At 39.5% G+C, this 20646-nt stretch overlaps 1 protein-coding gene across 5 annotated transcripts in view; it reads left to right on the plus strand.

Annotated features, from left to right (window-relative positions):
* LOC138744187 (USP6 N-terminal-like protein) overlaps positions 1-20646 on the plus strand; it is a 190144-nt gene that overhangs the window by 5258 nt on the left and 164240 nt on the right. For 3 of the 5 annotated variants that reach the window (XM_069899988.1, XM_069899942.1, XM_069899952.1), the window contains exon 2: positions 6088-6354. The exons of the other annotated variants lie outside the window; for them this stretch is intronic. In XM_069899988.1, coding sequence (XP_069756089.1) covers positions 6288-6354 — 67 coding nt within the window. In that variant the 5' untranslated portion in view covers positions 6088-6287. The remainder of the gene's footprint in view (positions 1-6087; positions 6355-20646) is intronic. 5 annotated transcript variants of the gene reach the window in all.

Below are 20646 nucleotides of genomic sequence, written 5' to 3' on the forward strand. Positions count from 1 at the left end.
ACCCTAATTGTGCTGCCGTATCCACCCCCACCCCCTTCCAGTCGAGCTGCCATCTCTCGCACTCACCTCACCCCCCCCACCTTGCGCTGCCAGTCTCCCCCCCCTCGCCCGCCCGACTCGTGCTGCCAGTGTCTCCCCCGCCCACCCGACTCACGCTGCCAGTCTCTCTCCCCACTTGCCGGATCTTGGAACTTTCCAGCTTTTAGATGTCCAGATAAAGGATCATGTACCTGAACTATCAAATTGAGAAACAATTCTTCCCATGAGCAGAGAGAATGCTGAATGTCCAAAGGAACTGTTCACGCTAATCATCTGAGACTTTCAATATTTACGAAACAATATTTATTAATTTATTTGTATACCTGTCTATGAATACTTGTCCTGCATATACAGTATATTATTTGTCTGTATGTGTGTTATTTCTGGTTGTGTGCCTGCATGTTTTGCACCAAGGACCGGAGGATGCTGTTTCTTTGGGTTGTACTTGTGCAATCAGATGATAATAAACTTGATGCTGTTCCTTTATTTAAGGGCAGCAGAGATAAGCCAGGTCACAGGTGGTGAATTTATGTCAGAAGCAAGGAACATCCTGAAGAAAATTCTAAGGGACAGGATTTATGTATATTTATATTCATTTGGAAAAGCAGGGACTGATTAGAGATAGTCAGCTATGCTCTGTGCGGTTGAAATCCTGACTCACTAATTTGATTATTTTTAAGGAGATTGATGAATGTGGGGTGGTAGATCTTGTACTGGCTTTAGTGAAGCATTTGTCAAGATTCCACGTGGTGGGCTGTTCAGAGGGTCAAACCACATTGGATCCAAAGTGAGCTGGGTAATTGGGTCCAAAAATGAACATGACGCTTGAAGTCAGAAAATAGTTGTGAAAGGATGTTTCTCGGATTGGAAATTAGTGACTTGTGGTTTTCCACAGGAATTGCTGATGGGATCTTTGCAGTTTGTGATGCATATTAACAATCTAAAATATATTCCTAGCTTCCACTCAACACTCTTAATGTTAGAGGCATTTAGTTTGCCGATATCACAAATATTAGTGCTATTATGGATAGGGATGAAAGTTGTCTCAGACTACAGCTGGATATAGAATGGATGGAAAGTTGGGTAGAGCATTTTTAGATGGAATTTTAATGCTAACAAGTGCAAGGTGATGTGATTTGGAAAGTCAAATGGACAGTTAACAGTGGGGTACTAAGGAATGTTGATAAAGAAAGAAACCTTGGGGACAAATCCATAGTTCCTTGAAAGGGTCAACACATGCTTGTCTTTAAAGGTCAGGCTATGAAATACAAGAGTTTTAATGTTGTGTTGCAAGGACAAGTATATTCGATTATGAGAGACTTGGAGTAGATAGACTTTATCTCTTCTTTCCTGCAGTAGGCTTATCAAAAACAAAAGTGAATAAGGTGAAAGGAAGAAATGTTTTAAAGGGGTTCTGATAGGTGTATTTTTGCGCAGAGAGCAGTTGATATCCAGAGTGCACTGCCAGAGGAGGTAGTGGAATCCTATACAATTACCATGATTAAGAGGCACTTAAACACCCACTTAAGTTATGGAAGGATGCAGACAAATGGGATTATTGTCGATGGACAAAAGAGGACAGCATGGGACCAAGAGCCTCTTTCTGTACTGTATGACTTTGTAACTTGTGATTCATTTAGCTCTTGATTCAAACCTTTTGAGAATGTATTCAATTGCTTTTTTTCCTGCAGTAGTTTAGTGTTGCCTAAATGTGAAATGATTATGATAAATTGTGATTATAGCCAGTGTTTCTAGGGATTGGAGATTTCTTCATCTAAATGTTGTAATTTTTGAAACTCTCTCAAACTAGAATTATTCTGGATATGCCATTGTTGCAGTGGTGAGACAGTAGAGGTATATCATATCATGCAACAGAGCCTTCTCTTTATACTGTACATAGTGAAAACATTGGTTGCATTCTTAACAATGGAACAGTTGTTTTCAGTTTTACTGACTGGGGTATTGTTTTACAAATGCATAAACAAAAGTAAAGACACCAAGTAATAACGAGTTTATTCATTTAACTGGGCACAAAATATCTTGTTAAAATTCCCGCTTTGTGCTGGAAACCAAGAGAGTGTAAACAATCAAATAACTTTGTCTTGTCCTTTTTTCCATTGCAAGCATCATAATACTCTCTTAGTCAAGGTGAAGAATTAGTTCCGTGTCTCGAATGAACTAGATAGATCAGACAGTCACAAAACAAAGTTCAAATTTCATCATGGTTTGATATCAAGACCGAGTTTGAAATTGACATGATATGGTGGAAAGCAGCTGAATCATTTTAAATAAACATTATATGGAGTAAATTATACTAGATTTGAATCTAAAATATATTCCTAGCTTCCACTCAACACTCTTAATGTTTGTAATTTTGTTTTGAGGTGGCCTTGTGTTCCTTCATTTGCCTCATAAAAGTCCTCCATCTTTTAACATTTTGTCACCCATTTCATTTCCCCTATGCAAGGAAAAAGGGAGTTATGACAACTGTTCGTACAAAAGGATCTTTTCTCTGAAAGAAACATGACAAGGATTCGTGAGTTTTCAGCAGTCCATTCACTCAGTCTCCTATCTCCTTCATGATTACTTCTGTGCATCAGTTTAAAAGCCTGAGTTTTGACAATCTCTCTCTCTCTCTCTCTCACTCTGTCATACACACTTGATTTGAATCATTTGTTATATTATAGGTAGTTATTAATAAAAAGTGTTTTAAAAGACAAATATAACCTTGCCTTGGTGAATTTCTATTGCTGCTGGTCTGTGATGTAAGATTAGCAAACAACTAGTTTAGCTATATTTTAGCATATAAAGAACTATTGGGTTCTCCTTTCTCTGACAAACTATGCATCATTCCCAGATAATCCTGGAATGCAACATTCTTTCTATCCCTTCATTACTTTTTTCCATTGCTGCAAATCATTGTGTTAAACATTTTTCTTCAGTCACAATGTCTGAAGACTTTCATGTTTTACTTGTTTTCTCACTCTATGAACAAGTGGAAGGCATTCATAAGCTTCTTTATCATTAATTTGGAACTATCCACCTATATATCCTTTCAGATTTCCATAGCCCACTAAACAAAGCAACCTCTATGATTTTCCAATTTCCAGTTTTTAATTCTCATCTTTAGTTTTTCTGATTTTCTCTTTCTGAATTCATCTTGACCATGAGGCCCACTTACTTCACCCACAATTCTATTTCCATTAACGTCTGACCATTTAACTTTGCTTCTTGATGTTCATGATAGCTAATATTGTGAATAGTTTCTTCTCCTCAGATGCTATTTCTTTCTCATTTAAATCCTACCCTTGTGTCCTTCATAAGCCACTGTCCCACCTCTAACACCCCTGTCATTTTCAAAATTCTTGAATATATTGTCTCTTTCTAAGTCCATGTTATCTTTCCTACACTGTTTTCACATCCTGTGTGTGTGTGTGTGTGTGTGTGTGTGTGTGTGTGTGTGTGTGTGTGTGTGTGTGTGTGTGTGTGTGTGTGTGTGTGTGTGTGTGTGTATGTACCCACCCCCGCGTCACCACTAGCCATAATAGGCCCATATCATGGAAATCATCCTTCCAGATTTGTTTCATCCTCTCTGGACCTCGCATGTTTCTTTGGTTAGCTATAGATTTGGACCAAGTTGTATTTGTTACTTTGGAGGAACTAGCAACAATACATTCAGAAAATCGTAATATCAAGATTCTATGAAAGAGAAATTTTGCTTGATAAAGATATTAGCAATTACTGTAGCAGGATTAGTTTCTAAAAGGTGCTCAGCAAGGTGGCAATAAGAGTTATTACACAAAGTAAGGACTTGTGGTTTTGATTGTACCTTATTAATTATCACAGGGTTGAGAACCTGATTGAAAACAGAGATGGATTATTTTCTGATCAGGATGCTAAAATTAGTGGGATTCCTCAGCTATTTAGTTTATAGACTATGAAGAGTGTGTGTATTGTATTCATGTTTTATGAAGATGTAAAGAAAATACAAAAGTAAATTGTGAGGAGGGCATAAGAATGTAGAGACTGAATATGTGGGCAAAAATGAAGTGGAGTATTATATAGGAAACTGATGTTATCAACTTTATTGGGAAGAGCAGAAAAGCAGTATATTATTTACATTTATGAGACTAATACATACAACTTGGAGTTCTAGGTATCTTCAAACAAGAAATACAAAGTTAACACACAGTATGTACTAAGTAATTGGGAAAAGGAATTAAATATTGTTTTTGTTTATTGCAAGAGCAATACAAAAGTAGAAACGTTTGTTGTAGCTGTGCAGGACATTGTGACAGGACTTGCATGTGGTTTTGTCTTCTTGTTCAAGGAAGAATTTACATGCCTCTGAGATGGTGTATAGGAGATTCACTAGTTGGACTTCTAGGTTTAATAGGTTGTTTTTTGAGGAAAGATTGTGCAGATCAGGTCAGTAGATTGTTTGTAGTTTAGAAGAAACAAGGTTGTTTAAGTGAAACATATAAAATTCTGATGAGGTTTATCACGATTGAAAATGTTATAATATTTGCTGTGTGGAAGAAATCCAGAACAAGGATCAGGACAAAGATAATCCTGCTTATCTTCAACTGTGTATAATCCTCAACTGTGTAGGGTAGGTTGCGCGATTGATAGTTTGCATATTTGGAACTCTTTCCCTCAGAAAAATGAGCATTTTGTGTCATTGAACACAGCTAAGGCAGTGAAGCAGATAGCAGGGAAATCAAGGTATACAGACATGAAATAGCAAAGTGAAGATCAATATCAGCCCTAATCTTGCATTATGAAAAAGATATTTGAGCAGAAGTGGGCCTATTATTTCATTTACCTGTATTTTCTTATTCAGACCTATCTCTTTGATGGGATCAATTTTCTTTGTTGCCTCAATCAATGCCCTGGAATGCTGTACTAATTCAATTAATGTTCATGATAACTTCTTAATCAGAGATGAACAGTAGATTCCATAACAAAGAGCAGCCTCAGAAATTAATTCTAAAACAGAGGAAAATTTTTCAGAACTAATGTCAACACAAACGATTGAATTAAAAACCTATCAATTTTCTTCATGTTGAGAATAACTTCTGTAATTTCACTGTGTTCTGGTCTATTTATTGGTTAGCATCTTCAAAGGTTGATTCCATCATCTCTCTGATGCCAATTTTAAAGTTCTCATTTGAAGTTTTAAAGTTTTACTTAGAGCAAACAATTTTGCTTCAATTTGTTCTGAATACATTCACACTATTTTTCCCAAAAAATATATCAATTATATCTTGAAGAAAGAAAGATTTGTATGGTATCTTTCACAACCACATTGTCCTCAAGTACTTTGCAAAAAAATTAATTCATTTTTGAAGTACGGTCAAAGTTGCGTTGTAGAAATCACAGCAGTTAGATTATACACAACAGTCTACAAACAGCAGCTAGAATGACCAAATAATCTTTTCTTAGATATTCGTTCAAAAATAAATGTTAGTGAAGATGCCAAAGATAACTCTTCTTCTTTAAAATAGTACCATGGAATTTTGTTTTGTTCTCATCAAAGTGTAGATAGGCCTTGGTATATCTCAATGGAAAATGCTCTAATTGGTGCAATATTTTACTGGTGATTGGTCTTCAGTCAGTACAAGTCCATTGAAATTGCTTTTATTTCAAAATCCCAGTTTTATGGAATTTCTATCCTAGTGGTGTCATTGTCCTATAGTATTTTAAATAAATTAACTAATTTTCCTTGGTGCATTTTCCTTTTTTTTTAAATGTTTCTCACCCTTAGCTCATGAATGCAGGATCTACCTTGAGACTTGGTTTGGATTTTATCCATTCCCCATCAAAGATTGTACATTGAGCTGCCAAATCTCTATACTCTAGAACACACATGTCAAACTCTGGCCCGCGGGCCAATTATATTTGGCCCGCAAGATCATTTCAAAAATGTATTAGAGGTGGCCCGCTGGCCGCCGCGCCAGTATAGCTCATGCACAGTAATACAACAAACCCCAGAATGCATTGGTGTCAGCCTGCTAATCGCCCCCACCTCCTCTGTTTACGTTGCAGGGTCTCACCGTGGACTGTGGTTTTGGGGCCTGGTCGGTGTCAGGGGAAGCTAAGGCCGCTTCCCAGCGCCCGGAACCGGAGGCCTCGGGCCTGACCTTGCCAGGACCGTTGCCCACTCCCCCTCCCTGCTGCAGGCCGACCCGCGACTCACGGTGACGGGGCTGCTGATCCGCCGAGATGCCGCCCTGCAGTGAGAGCCGATGCCCCCGCACTGTCGTTGTCCAACCCGATCGCCCGCAAACCCCGCCCTCCCGCACACAGGCCTAAGTAAGGATTATGAACTTTAATCTCAGGATAAAACGATCTTCCAATAGTTTCATGTCACAGTGATAAATATATTCCTGGTTAAAAATGGTCCTGCACCTGGATACAAGCTCATTAGGCATAAAACTTGAAAAGTGTGTAAATCAAAGGACATCTGTACCAATGGAAAAAGGGCATGGCAAATAACCCTGCTAGAGTTTATGCCCACAATCAGTCACCCATTTGATTGTTTCAGGAATCATGTTATTCTCCCACATTCTCAATAGCCCTCAGATTTTACTATTCGACAGCACACTAGCAACATTTGACAAATCCTCTATAGAGAAATATTATTTATTGAATATTTTATTTCTCATTTGTTAATCCAAAACTATTATTAAACATTTATTTTAATAAGAAAAAGTTTAACATTACATATGTTGAAAGAAGAGAAAACATGCAGATGTTGTTGAAAATTTTCAATAAATATTTAGTTTGGCCCTCGACTTAGTCCAAGTTTTTAATTTTGGCCCTCCGTGAATTTGAGTTTGACACCCCTGCTCTAGAATGTGTTGGATCCAGGAAATATCCTCTGATATAGTGACTCCCAAGAACTTGAATTTGTTCACCCTCTCCACCTCTGATTTCCCCCAATGAACACTGGATTGTATACCTCTAAACACTTTCACTGAACAAACTTCACTTGCATGAATACATGAACCATAAACAATGTTACTTTATTTTCAGCCACATTCTTTTGTAAACGTTTAACTCGCTGTAACTTCATGAAGCTTGCCTCTTCTTATCCAAAATACAGAGTACATATGGGTATATGTTAAAATTCAAAATGATATATTACACTTAAATCATGTCATTTCATCTAAGGTACTCCACATTTCAATCAAACAGATTACATTGAATTGATATTTTATTATTTTTTGAAAAAAGGAAAATCTAAGCCCACTACCAAGAAAGAAGCCTTTCGGTCAAAAAAAGAAAAGGAAGACAGAATTCTTATTGGAGTGGTAGATTACCTCATTAGTCAACATCTTCATTACAAATCAAAGATTATAAAAGTAATTCAAAAAGACTCCCCACAGTGTTTGAAAATTTGAATTCAAATCAGAAATTGAGCTTCTAATCTTCTCTAACTTTAAACATAACATGATGCCAAGTAGCCATTGAGCATGATTAGGCGTGGTAATGTCCTTCCTTCTGAGCAACACTGCCCGCCTAGCCATAAGAGAAATAAAAGCTAATACATGCAGCTTAAATGTCGTTAAAGTTACGTCACTCCAACAATACCAAATAAAGAAAATGGGGGATTTGGTTTAAAATTAACTTTAAAAAGTGCAGAAAAAGTTTGAAATACCTCGTTCCAATATTTCTCAAGACTGGCAGGTCCAGAACATAAGAATTAATTATGCATCTCTATTGTTGCATTTGTCACAATGAAGAGATACATCCACGTTAAAAACGAGATAGTAGAGAATTAAAGAGATTGAAGACTTAGAGGAAAAGATAACTGCTACTGAAAAAGAATTTCAAAAACATGCTACCGAAACGCAAAAGAATCAGTTAACTAATTTAAAATTTAAATATAATGAATTACAAACATATCGGTTTGAATGTTTAATGAATCAAACTAAGCATAAGTTTTATGAATGGGGTGAGAAAGCTCATAAAGTTTTGTCATGGCAATTAAAAAAGGAACAATTATCTAGGATTATACCAGCGATTAGAAAGAAATCAGGTATTTTAATCAAAAGGAGATTAATGAGGAATTTTGTAATTTCTATAAACAATTGTATACTTCGGAATGTAAAGATGTAACTGGAGATACAATAGACTCTTTCTTGGAAAATATTAACTTGCCACAATTGAATCAAGAAGATAGACAAGAGTTAGATAAACCTTTTACAGAAGATGAAATAGAAAGGGCAATAAGAGACATGCCGAATGGAAAGGCACCTGGTGAAGATGGGTTCTCTATAGAGTTTTATAAAGTTTTTTATGCTGATGTGTCTTCTATTTATAAGGATGTATTACAACAAACTTACAATACTTTTCAATTACCTGAGTCTTGTTCTAATGCAATAATTACGGTTATACCAAAAAAAAGATAAAGACCCTTTACAGTTTTCTTCTTATAGACCAATTTCGTTGTTAAATGTAGATTATAAAATTGTAGCTAAAATTATGGCTAATAGATTAGCTCAATATCTGCCTAAAATTATACATGGTGATCAAACTGGATTTATAAAAAACAGGTATGCGTCAGATAATATTTTACGGTTAATAACCTTGATAAATAAATCTAAATTTCAGTTGAATTATCCAATAGTGGTTTTATTGGATGCAGAAAAGGCTTTTGATAGAGTGGAATGGAAGTTTCTGTTCAAAGTACTTGAGAAATTTTGTTTTGGTTCTTCATTTATTGGGTTGATAAAGGCTTTATATAATAGCCCGAAGGCTAGAATTGCTGTTAATGGCCAAATTTCAGAATCTTTTAGTTTGACAAGATCTACTAGACAAGGATGTCCGTTGTCACCTGCTTTATTTGCTATAGTTATTGAACCTTTAGCACAATTAATACGTCAAAATGAAAATGTTAAAGGTATGAGAGTTCTGAATGAGGAATATAAGATTAATTTATTTGCTGATGATGTTTTTTATATTTGGTGGATCCGGATATTTCTTTACCTGCAATTCAAGAATGTTTAGAAATTTATGGCCAATTATCTGGTTTCAAAGTAAATTGGGCTAAAAGTGAAATTTTACCAATTTGTAAAGGTGATTATTCAGTATATAAAAATATTACAAATTTGAAGTGGACTACACAAATTAAATATTTAGGAATTAATGTTAATACGGAATTTCAAGAATTATATTCAATTAATTATTTTCCTTTAATAAAAAGGATTAAATTAGATTTGATTAGGTGGAGGGATCTACCTTTGGGTTTTTCTTCTTTGGCTTGGCTTCGCGGACGAAGATTTATGGAGGGGGTAAAAAGTCCACGTCAGCTGCAGGCTCGTTTGTGGCTGACCAGTCCGATGTGGGACAGGCAGACACGATTGCAGCGGTTACTAGGGAGGATTAATACCATAAAAATGAATATTTTTCCAAGAATACAATATTTGTTTCAATCAATTCCTTATTTAAAAAAAAAAAAGTTTTTTTAAGGATTTATATAAAGCGATTAGAGAATTCTTATGGAAGGGAAAATTTCCGAGAGTAGCAATGAGAAAATTGATGTGGGATTTTCAATTTGGAGGTTTAAGATTACCGAATTTTCAGCATTATTATGAAGCAGCTCAATTCAAATTTCTTAGTGCATTAATGAATATGGACGACCCACCTAGTTGGGTAAAGATAGAAATGGCGGTTATTTTAGAAAAATTTCCTCATGAGATTTTGTTTCGATGGAATAAAAATTTATTACGAACTTATGATGTGCCAATATTGAAACATTTATTGAATTTATGGACAAGTAAACTTAAAAATTGGGACTTAAAAATATATATTCTGGAAGATTGCCATTATATAATAATCAACTTGTTCCTTTTACGGTCTCCAATGCCACTTTGAAACAATGGGAAAAGAAGGGAATAAAAAATTTATCTGATTGTTTTTCTGAGGGTTGTTTTTGTTCCTTTGATGAATTACAAAGGAAATATGGTATTAGTGCAAATTCTATATTTGTATGTTATCAATTAAGATCTTTTGTAAAACAGTTTTGTGGTCGACATATGATTTTATTGCCTGAATCTAGTTTTGAAGAATATGTACTTTCAATACCAAAAAAGGGATATATATCTGATGTGTATTGTATTTTACAAGAAATTGATAGTAAAAAAGACTGGGATAAAGATAAGTTGAAATGGGAAAAAGATTTAGGACATAAAATAGCTGAAGAAGCTTGGATGGAAATTTGTCAGAATAGTATTCGGAAATTAATTAATACTAGACTAGTGATGATTAATTATAATTTTATTCATCAGCTATATTTAACGCCGGAGAAATTTTAAAAATTTGGTTTTAGTAAGTTGGATTCTTGTTTTCGATGTGATCAGACGGCCAATACTTTTTTGCATACTGTTTGGCTTTGTGATCGATTGCAACAGTTTTGGAAAGGTATTCAATCTGTTTTTAACAGTTTATATAATATCCATCTTGTATTAGATCCCGATATATTTTTATTAGGGAACATACAATCATTAATCGATTTAGGTTTAGAGGATTATCAGATTTCATTTATTTATTTAGCTTTAGTTGTGGCTAAGAAATGTATAGCAGTTACTTGGAAAGATAGAAATATACTAACTTTAGATAAGTGATATTTGGAAATGAAATTTTGTTTGACTATGGAAAGGATATCTTTTTCAATTCAGGATAAGATGTCTTTTTATAAGTTAAAGTGGACTCCGTTTGCTAATTATATGCATTTAAGTTTGATTTAAATATATGTTTAAGTGTGATATTTTAGAATTGACAATTTTTTTTGTTGTTAGAATTTTTTTTAGGTTAAGTTTTATCTCTTTTTTTGTAAGTGGGTATTTTTTTTCATATATAATGTCAATTTTATTAACTCTTCATTCTTTATTTTGGGGGGAGGGTTGGACTAATTTTAAGTTAGACTATTAATATTGTATTACAATTAATGGGGGGGTTATTTTGTGTAGTTTTCTGATGTAATATTGTAATCATACCTTTTTAATTTTTTTTCTATTTTTCTTTAAATGTAATTCTTTATTGTATTCATGTTATAAAAATTTTAAATAAAGTCTTTAAAAAAAAGAGATAGTTTGACTTTGGACATGTGAGCCCTATGGAATACTTTAAATTATAAGAGAAAGTGGTGGGAACACAAATAAGAGGTATAAACCAATTTGAAAATTACATTCCAAGTTTCTTCAGGAATTGAAAGCTGTAGGTCCTGTTCCAGGCTTACCTGAGGGAGCCTCTCATTCTCAACAACATGTCTTAAATGTTAGATATTGAACCATTATAGAAAGGTTGTAAATTAAAAATAACATTAATTAAATTCTTATCAGTCCTCTTAGGAGATGTATGTATTTGAGATTGTAAAAAAATATCTAATCTGTAGATAATGGAAAAAAAATTAGTTTTTGGTAGACCATAGTTAACTGGAAGTTGTCCAAAGAAGCAAGACTCCCCTTGACAAATAAATCTTTAAAACATTTAATGCCCACTCTATACCATTCTTTAAAGGTTGCATCAATCATGGAAGATTTAAAGAAATAATTAGAAAAAAATAGGACAAGAAAGAAAAAATCTCATTAAACCAAAATGTTTTTTAAATTGTATCCATATCCTCAAAGTAATCACTGTTAATTTATTTAAAGATATAAGAAGTGAGGATCCGAGAAGAGAGGTGAGAGAAAATTTTGTTTTATTTTTAATTTGATTTTTTTTAAATTTCCTCAATTTATTTTGGTTTTTTGAATTCCAGATAAAGGGGATTTTACTGTACTGTATTCTGAGTAGGACTTAACAGTTGTCAAAGGCTGCAGAATATTTTTCAGTGTGATAATTTGCTCTTTGATACACTTAAAAATTTAAATTATTAAAACTTTTTATTTAAAAAAACAATAAAAACAGAACATAAACAATTAAAATATTAGAATAACACAGCTGAAGCACTGCAATGCATAAATGTGCTGGAAAAACTCAACAGGTCATGCAGAATCCATAAGTAGAGGGTAATCAATGTTGGTTACTCTCTTCTTCCTATGGTTATTGTTTGACCTACTGAGTTTCTCCAGCACATTTGTGTCCTGACAAGGATCTGCAGCTTTTATTGTTCAAAATATCTAAAACACTTATTTTACTTTAATGTTTTTAATTCTTTTTAAAATTTAAAATAAACTTGAAATTTAAAAGAAATAGTTTCTATTCCTATGCCAGGCAAAAAGCTAATGGCCAGGTGCATAGTTCACCAAGACTCCTGCTCCAAGGAGCCACGGCTTTGTTGCTGGCCTGAATAGTGAATTCAGCAAATTACCTCACTCAACCATCCCAATTTAACCCATCAGATTATTGATGTCTCCCTTGTCAGAGAATGTGACATCAAAAGTTCATACAGGATCATGTAGGATACCAAAGTTGGCAAGAGTCAAATTGAGTCTTAGAAAATGTCTGACAAATTGATGAAACCAATAACTAGAGAACATGAATGATTAAATTAAATGGATTATGTTCTACATATTTGTTTTAAAAATAAAATGAAAGTAATTCTTAAAATTGATGTACCTGACAATATTTTCATATTTTCTTGTCCGAACTTTGAGAGGAAGTTGCAAATATACAAAAGCACAGTTTAACTTGAATGTTGCACTAAAATCATTGCCCTGTATTGCTTCCAGAATATCTTTCACCTCGTATTTGTTTTCCAGTTTGGTAATATTTAACCAGCAGTGAAGTCAAAGTGTGAATTTAACTAAAAATAATGTGTATTTTGGTAATTTAGATATTAGACAGTTAATTATTTAATTCTGATGCTATTTCATAGAATCATCTGCTTTGGTGATGGTAGTGAATTGGACATAGTTGGTAAGAAAAAAAATATGAAATTATTTCATGAAAATTTTTGTATCCAGTGATTAATTTTTATTTTAATTGATGAATGCAATTCAAATGTAGTATCCAATTTCAATACATTACAAGAGGTAAGAACTTTTTACCTTATGAATCATGTAGATCAATTTCAAGAGCAGAACTATAGCTATGAAACAACTTGCTGATGATTGTCATCTTAGCAATTGAAATGTTCTCTTTACAATGCAATTTACCCCTCCCCTGCTGAGGTGAGAGTAGGCCTACCTTATTTGAAGTTGCAGTGAAATGAAGTGTGGAAAAACTACAACCAATGGAGTATCACCACAGTTACAATAAGTAACTGTCTATGGTTCGTGTAGCCATTAGCGCAACACCTTTACAGCTCCAGCGATTGGGACTGGGGTTCGAATCCCGTGCTGTCTAAGGAGTTTGTATGTTCTCCCCATGTCTGCATGGGGTTTCCCTGGGGGATCCGGATTCCTCCCACCATTTGAAATGTACTGGGGGTGGTGTAGGTTAATTGGCAGCAAATCGGGCAGCATGGCCTCATGGGCTGAAATGGCCCGTTACTGTGATGTATGTCTAATTTTTTTTAAATAAACTTTTTTTAAAGAAGTATTGTCAATGGAAAGCAAAGAGATAAAAATGTTCAGAGATTCTTTGAGCAGTTTCAAGCACCAACTCTGTTTTCAGGCTTTCTTTCCCAACAACGTCACAGCCACATACATGTGCAGGCCACGTGCTGTTATCCAGTCAAGAAATCTGGTCCGCAGCTCCACGATTGTTATAATTGCTTCTTTGATGTTTCTCCTTCCTTTTATAGCTAGTTGCAGCAAAGTACTTGCTTCGAGGCTTGTTTGTACTTTTGCACCTGACCACTGTGAGTATGGTATGGTTTCATTCTTTGCTGTCCCACTTCCTCCCCCAGTTTTTCTGTATTATCTTCATCTTTCAACCTGAAAATAGTAAAATGATATACAAATTTTCAATGGGAAACATTGTCCATTTCTGTCAAATAGCATGTTTTCTGTTAGTTTTACCCTTGAATAGCGAATTCTTAGTTCAATAATATCTTAAGTTGTAGTTAAATTCCAAAATGTAAAACTATTTGAAAAAAACCTCACACATCACCAGCTACTTCCTTTTCACAGACCGATCTGATGAGAATAAATGTGACTGATGCATTCAAGGTGCTGAAATAAGTTGTGAATTTGCTGGTGTAGTTTTAAATGCAACAAATAGATCAAAGGTTAACAAAACTAAAAATTTGCTTGTCTTTCTAATTACCGGTACCTAACCAGGAGTTCAAATTCCAGTTATCTAAATGAATAATCACAATAGAAAGTGCTTGAAATACTCAGCAGGCCACACACTATTTGTGGAGAAAGAAGCTAAATTGACTTTTCAGATTAATCTTTTCAATGAATTGAATAAGAAATAAATAAATAAATCTAAAAGATACAGAGAAATGAAAAAAATAAAATATATGTCTATGATAGGATGGACACCCAGGGAGATTGAATAGATTGAATTATACAAATGGTGGAGGGATTAGCCGAGAAAGTGGAGAATGCCAGTGAATAACAACAAGGACATTTTGGGGATGAAGAGTAAATCGGAGGAAACAAATTAAACCTAGCGCCCTAAAGTATTGGAAGAAGAAATTAAATGCTTGAAATATGAAATGAAAGAATAGAATAGATGATGTATAAAATTGTTGAAATTACTGTTGAATCTAGAAGTATTTCATGTGTCATTTTAGAAGAGGAGATGCTCTTCCTCAAGTTTATGTCAAATTTTGTTTGAATAACATTGGAGATGTGAAGAAGGGTGGTCAGAAAGGAGTAGGAGTATTTCTGCAGATCAGGCCTACCTTGCAGAATAAACAGAAGTGTTTTAAAATATTTCTCCATTTATCTAATTTCTCCAAGGTAGAGGACACCATGCTGTGAGCACCAAATATATTATACTAATTTGGAGGGAGAATGCTGCTACTATTGGAAAGAGAGTTTGGGGCTTTGACAACAAGAAGGGAGAAGGTAAAAGGACAAATGTTGTAACCTTTTCAGGGGTAGGTCCCATGTGAAGTGAGGCACTTATTTATGAAGCTAGAAGGGTGAATTGGAGAATCTTAGAGAAACAATTCCTTTTGAATGCTGGAAGGAAAGGCAAGGCAAGGGGAAGGCTGTGATAGGTGGTGGGGGGGGAGGGGGTAGATATCTTCTGTCATTTAATCCCAGATAAACTGAGAAAAGACAAATAGGTTTTTAACAGAAACATTATCTATTTCTCTATCCACAGATGGTGTCTGAATTGCTGAGTATTTGTGATAGTACAGACCTATCACCAATGTATATAGTTACAGTATCTAGAGTATGTAATGACTGTGCTTACAGTGATTGGCTGAGAGCTTAGCCACGCCTACTGTCTGGGCCTTAAAGGGTTGTGTCCCTAGCCAGGTCGGATCATTCGGACTGGTTGGCCACCTGTGAAGAGCTCCTGTCTTTTGCTAATAAAACCCTTGGTTTGGATCAACAAGTCTTTGGTTCTTTCGACGAGCTCTACAATTTTATTAGCAAAATAACTTTTTTAAAAAGGGATGGAGTGTCTGACTCGGCCAGAAAAACTTTACATCGACCCACAATCAGCTACAGCCTTCAAAGCCTTTAAGTTCTGCCTGTTGAACTTTGAAAACTTCCTAAGGCTCATTGAGGTGGAGGAGGATAACCAGCATCTAACAGCATTGCTGTCTATGGTGTCCTTGAGAGTCTACGAGAACATCCAGGATGAGACCACTTACACCGCAGCCATAGAGGTACTGAAAGAACTGTACGATCAACCAATGAACAGAGTTCATGCCCGGCTCGTGCTTGCGTCGAGGAAGCAACAGCCTGGCGAGTCTAGCAGGGCATATTTACAAGTAGTAAAGGTGTTGGGCAAGGACTGTAACTGTGTGGACAAAACTGCTGCCGAGATCACAAACGATCTTGTCCGGGATGCCTACGTGGCCGGGCTCCAATCGAATGAAGTGAGACTGCGCTTGCTCGAACAAGGGGTAGAAAAACTAGAGGACGTGGCCTGGATTGCAATCACAATGGAGGATGCAGCCTTAAAGTCAGACGAGTTCTCTAGGGACTGGACCCCAAGTTCGGATGTGAGTCAAATGCCCTTCTACCCTACCACCCCCCAATATACTGACGGCCTGTCGGCTGCTGCTACACTGCCCCCTGCGAACCCAAAATGTTATTTCTGCGGGAGGGACAAGCACAGCAGGTCCCAGTGCCCAGCAAGAAAAGCCAGGTGCCAAAAGTGCCTTAAAATCGGCCACTTTGCTGCAGTCTGTAGGTCTAAAATGACCACCGGCAAACACAGTGCCTCGTGTGAAGCCCAACCGCCACTATCCAATTCAAACTCTTCTTCCCCAGAGCTCTCATCCAATGAGAGCGAGGGCTCCCCTGCACGGCAACGCCTGACTTCACGGAGATACCGAACCCGAAAGGGGCAGCCCACCCTCGCAACCATGATGTTGGCCCGCCTCTCGCCCCCGTGTGGAACACTCGACCCGGCCTCGGTCCCAACTGTAGAGGCCGCTATTGCCACAGCCACGACCACCCCCAGGGCCGACGCTACAGCTGCTGCTGCCGCTGCCACCGGCACAGCCACCCCCGGAGACGACGCTACCACTGCCCGCTCCCCTGCTGCCGCTGCCCACGCCGCCGCCGGTGCGGCCACCACGACCGACTGGGGACCCGCCGCGGCCAACCATGTACTCGCCCTAGCGTCCATCGCTGACGACCACTGGGGCCCGACCGTCGCGACCGATGACCTACCCACCGCCAACCACGAGCAACAACGCCCACTGCTTACTGTTCATCCACCGACGCCGCCACAATAGCACCTCCGGGAGTAACTCCAACCTGCTCCTCCAGCGCTGACTGCGTCTATGACGTCATCCCGTTGCGTGATGTCAACACGTGGAACTCCCCTGTCAACAGGATCAGTGGCTGCTTCTATAACACTAAATCCCCTCACTAAAGCAATGGATCTGATTAAAGTGCATGGACACTACACCAATTGCTTATTTGACTCTGGGTCAACTGACAGTTTTACCCGGCCAGATCTGGCCCTCCATTGCGGACTTGACATTATCCCCACTACCCAGAGGATCTCATTAGCGACGAGGTCGCACTCGACTGGGATAAAGGGGTATTGCATCACCACGCTGGAAGTACAGGGCGTAACGGTCACCCACTTCAAATTATTCATCCTTCCCCAATTGTGCGCCCCAGTGTTGCTGGGATTAGACTTTCAGTGTCAGTTTCGAACGGTGTCCCTATACTTTGGGGGACCCCACGCCCCCCTCTCGGTCTGCCATCGCCCCACCCCTGAAGCACCCGAGCAATCCGCCCCCGTGCCCTGGGGCCACTCCTGCGGCCTTTCCACACTCCTGATTGCCCTGCCAGCACTCTTCGCAAATCTCACCCCTGGCTGGAAGCCTGTGGCCACCAAAAGTCGGCAATATAGTTACGAAAACAGGCAACAGGTGCGTAGATTGCTGGATGAGGGCATCATCGAACCCAGTTCAAGTTCCTGGAGAGCCCAGGTGGTGGTTGTCAAGAACGGGGAAAAAGCTACGGATGGTGGTCGACTATAGCCAGACCATTAACCGCTTCACGCTCCTGGATGCGTACCCCCTGCCACGCATCACCGATGTAGTGAACCAGATTGCCCAATAGCGCATATTCTCCACCATTGACCTACGTTCGGCCTACCACCAGCTCCCGATCCGCTGTGAGGACCGACCATTCACGGCCTTCGAAGCGAATGGGTGGCTGTATCAATTTCTCAGGGTACCACTCGGGGTCGCGAATGGTTTCGCGGTCTTCCAGCGGGAAATGGACCGGATGGTGGACCAGAACGGGCTAACCGCTACCTTCCCGTATCTGGACAATGTCACCATCTGAGGCCATGACACGCAAGACCACGATGCCAACCTAGACAAATTTCTTCAAACTGCCGGTTGGCTGAACCTGACCTACAATTTTGACAAGTGTGTCTTCTGGACCACACAACTCGCGATTCTAGGTAGCGTGGTGGAGAACGGAGTAGTGATGCCAGATCCTGACCGCATGCGTCCCCTAATGGACTTACCCCCCCCCCCCCCCATACCCAGAAAGCGCTCAAACGCTGCCTGGGGTTTTTCTCATATTACGCCCAATGGGTTCCACACTACGCCGACAAGGTGCGTCCTCTTATCAAGACCACCTCCTTTCCCCTCTTAACCGAAGCCAGAGCGGCTTTCGATCGAATCAAATCCAACATCGCTGCTGCAACACTGCACGCGATCGATGAGTCTTTCCCGTTTCAAGTCGAGAGCGATGCATCCGACTTCGCCCTGGCAGCCACCTTGAACCAGGCCGGTCGGCCTGTAGCCTTCTTCTCCAGAACCCTCCAGGGTCCAGAGAGTAGACACTCCTAGGTCAAGAAGGAGGCCTAGGCCATAGATGAAGCGGTGCGTCATTGGAGACATTACCTCGCTGGGAGGTGCTTTACACTGTTGACTGATCAACGCGCGGTCTCCTTCATGTTCAGCAACACCCAGCGAGGTAAGATAAAAAACGACAAAATCGCCAGATGGAGAATCGAACTCTCCACCTTTAACTATGACATCCTGTACCGGCCTGATAAGCTCAACGACCCACCTGACGCGCTCTGCAGGGGGACGTGTGCCAGCGTACAGATGGACAGACTACAGAAACTCCATGAGGCGCTCTGTCATCCAGGGGTCACTAGGTTTGCCCACTTTATGAAGGCGCGCAACCTACCCTACACAGTCGAGGAGGCTCCATGACCCGAGCCTGTTCAGTGTGCGCTGAATGCAAGCCCCACTTCTTCCATCCGGGGAACTCCCACGTTATCAAAGCCACCCGCCCCTTCGAGCATCTTAGCGTAGACTTTAAGGGGCCCCTACCGTCGACCGACCATAATAACTACATCCTTACGGCCATCGACGAGTACTCCCGCTTCCCGTTCGCTGTATCCTGCCCAAACACCACCGCCACCTCAGTGATACAGGCCCTTCACAGTATCTTCGCCATTTCCGGGTACCCCAATTCCATCCACAGTGATAGGGGGTCCTCATTCATGAGCGCAGAGCTGCAACAGTACCTTCTGGAGTGTGGTATCGCTTCAAGCAGGACCACCATCTATAACCGACGTGGTAACGGCCAGGTCGAGAGGGATAATGCCACCATCTGGAGAGCAGTTACACTGGCTCTCCGGTCTAAAGGTCTCCCCACCTCTCACTGGCAGGAGGTTCTCACTAGTGCCTTACACTCAATCTGCTCCCTCCTATGTACCGCAACAAATGCTACCCCACACGAAAGAATGTTCCTTTTCCCGAGGAAATCTGAATCAGGAACCACTGTACCGGCATGGCTCACCGTCCCTGGCCCCGTCCTTTTGCGTCGCCACGTCCGGCACTCAAAGAATGACCCCTTGGTCGACCGAGTGACTCTACTCCACGCGAACCCGCATTACGCCTACGTTGGGTTCCCAGATGGGTGGGAGGACACTGTTTTGGTGCGGGATCTAGCTCAGGACGCGGTAGGCCCAGCAACCCCCCCAACCCAACCTTCCCCAACTCTTTATTCCCCAGGCCCCGTGCTGGAACAGAAGGACCAACAGCACCCCAACGACCCGGGCCACCCTGCCGACAGCACGGCTGGGGAATTGAGCGAAGGAGTGGTCGCACCCGACGAACCCGCTGGCGACACCACTCCAGCGACCCCAATCCTGGCACCACGGCGATCACGCCGGATGGTCAGACCCCCTGACCGCTACAGTCCTTAACCTACCCCTTCCTTTCATTCTCTCCCTCGTTTTTTTCTCCTTCCCTTCTCCCTTTTCAGCCCTTCCACCCCAGGGTCAGTTCTCCAAGAAGGGGCGAATGTGATAGTACAGACCTATCACCAATGTATATAGTTACAGTATCTAGAGTATGTAATGACTGTGCTTACAGCGATTGGCTGAGAGCTTAGCCATGCCTACTGTCTGGGCCTTAAAGGGTTGTGTCCCTAGCCAGGTCGGATCATTCCGGACTGGTTGGCCACCTGTGAAGAGCTCCTGTCTTTTGCCAATAAAAGCCTTGATTTGGATCAACAAGTCTTTGGTTCTTTCGACGAGCTCTTCAGTATTTTCTATTTTATTTCGTGGAGATGTTGCATTTCAAATTACAGTGGTATCTTGCTTAGATTTCCGGGTACATTTGGAGGAACTAGAGCACAAGTGGAATTATTGTTAAATGAGGTAATGATTGCATTTTTTGTGGAATTGTGCTTGCTATGTCAGTGACCACTCTTCGGCTTAATAGCTTAGAGAAATCTCTTGTCTGAGGCCATACTGAGAGGATGTGAGCTAGCGGCTTTCATCATGTACTGATGGACATGATGAGAGAATCTATAGAATCCAGTGGACATAGAGCAGCTGTTTTCAATCCACAGCAGTGACCTGCACTCATCACACCACTTTGGATCCAGCCCTGAATCCATATCTCAACACTGAGTGAGCCTACTGCTCACCCCAGCCCTCCCGTTCCCAGTCATTACACACAGCCTCCCCATATTTGGATCATGGGGCAAGTTAATACTTTAAGATTGTGAATGGAAAGCAAGCATTTCCATCAGCTTCCCAGAACAGCAGAGTGAAATATAAGAGAGGACAAGAGTTCCCAGC

Source organism: Narcine bancroftii, chromosome 1 (genome assembly GCF_036971445.1).
Source record: "Narcine bancroftii isolate sNarBan1 chromosome 1, sNarBan1.hap1, whole genome shotgun sequence".
Classification (NCBI taxonomy): Eukaryota; Metazoa; Chordata; class Chondrichthyes; order Torpediniformes; family Narcinidae; genus Narcine; species Narcine bancroftii.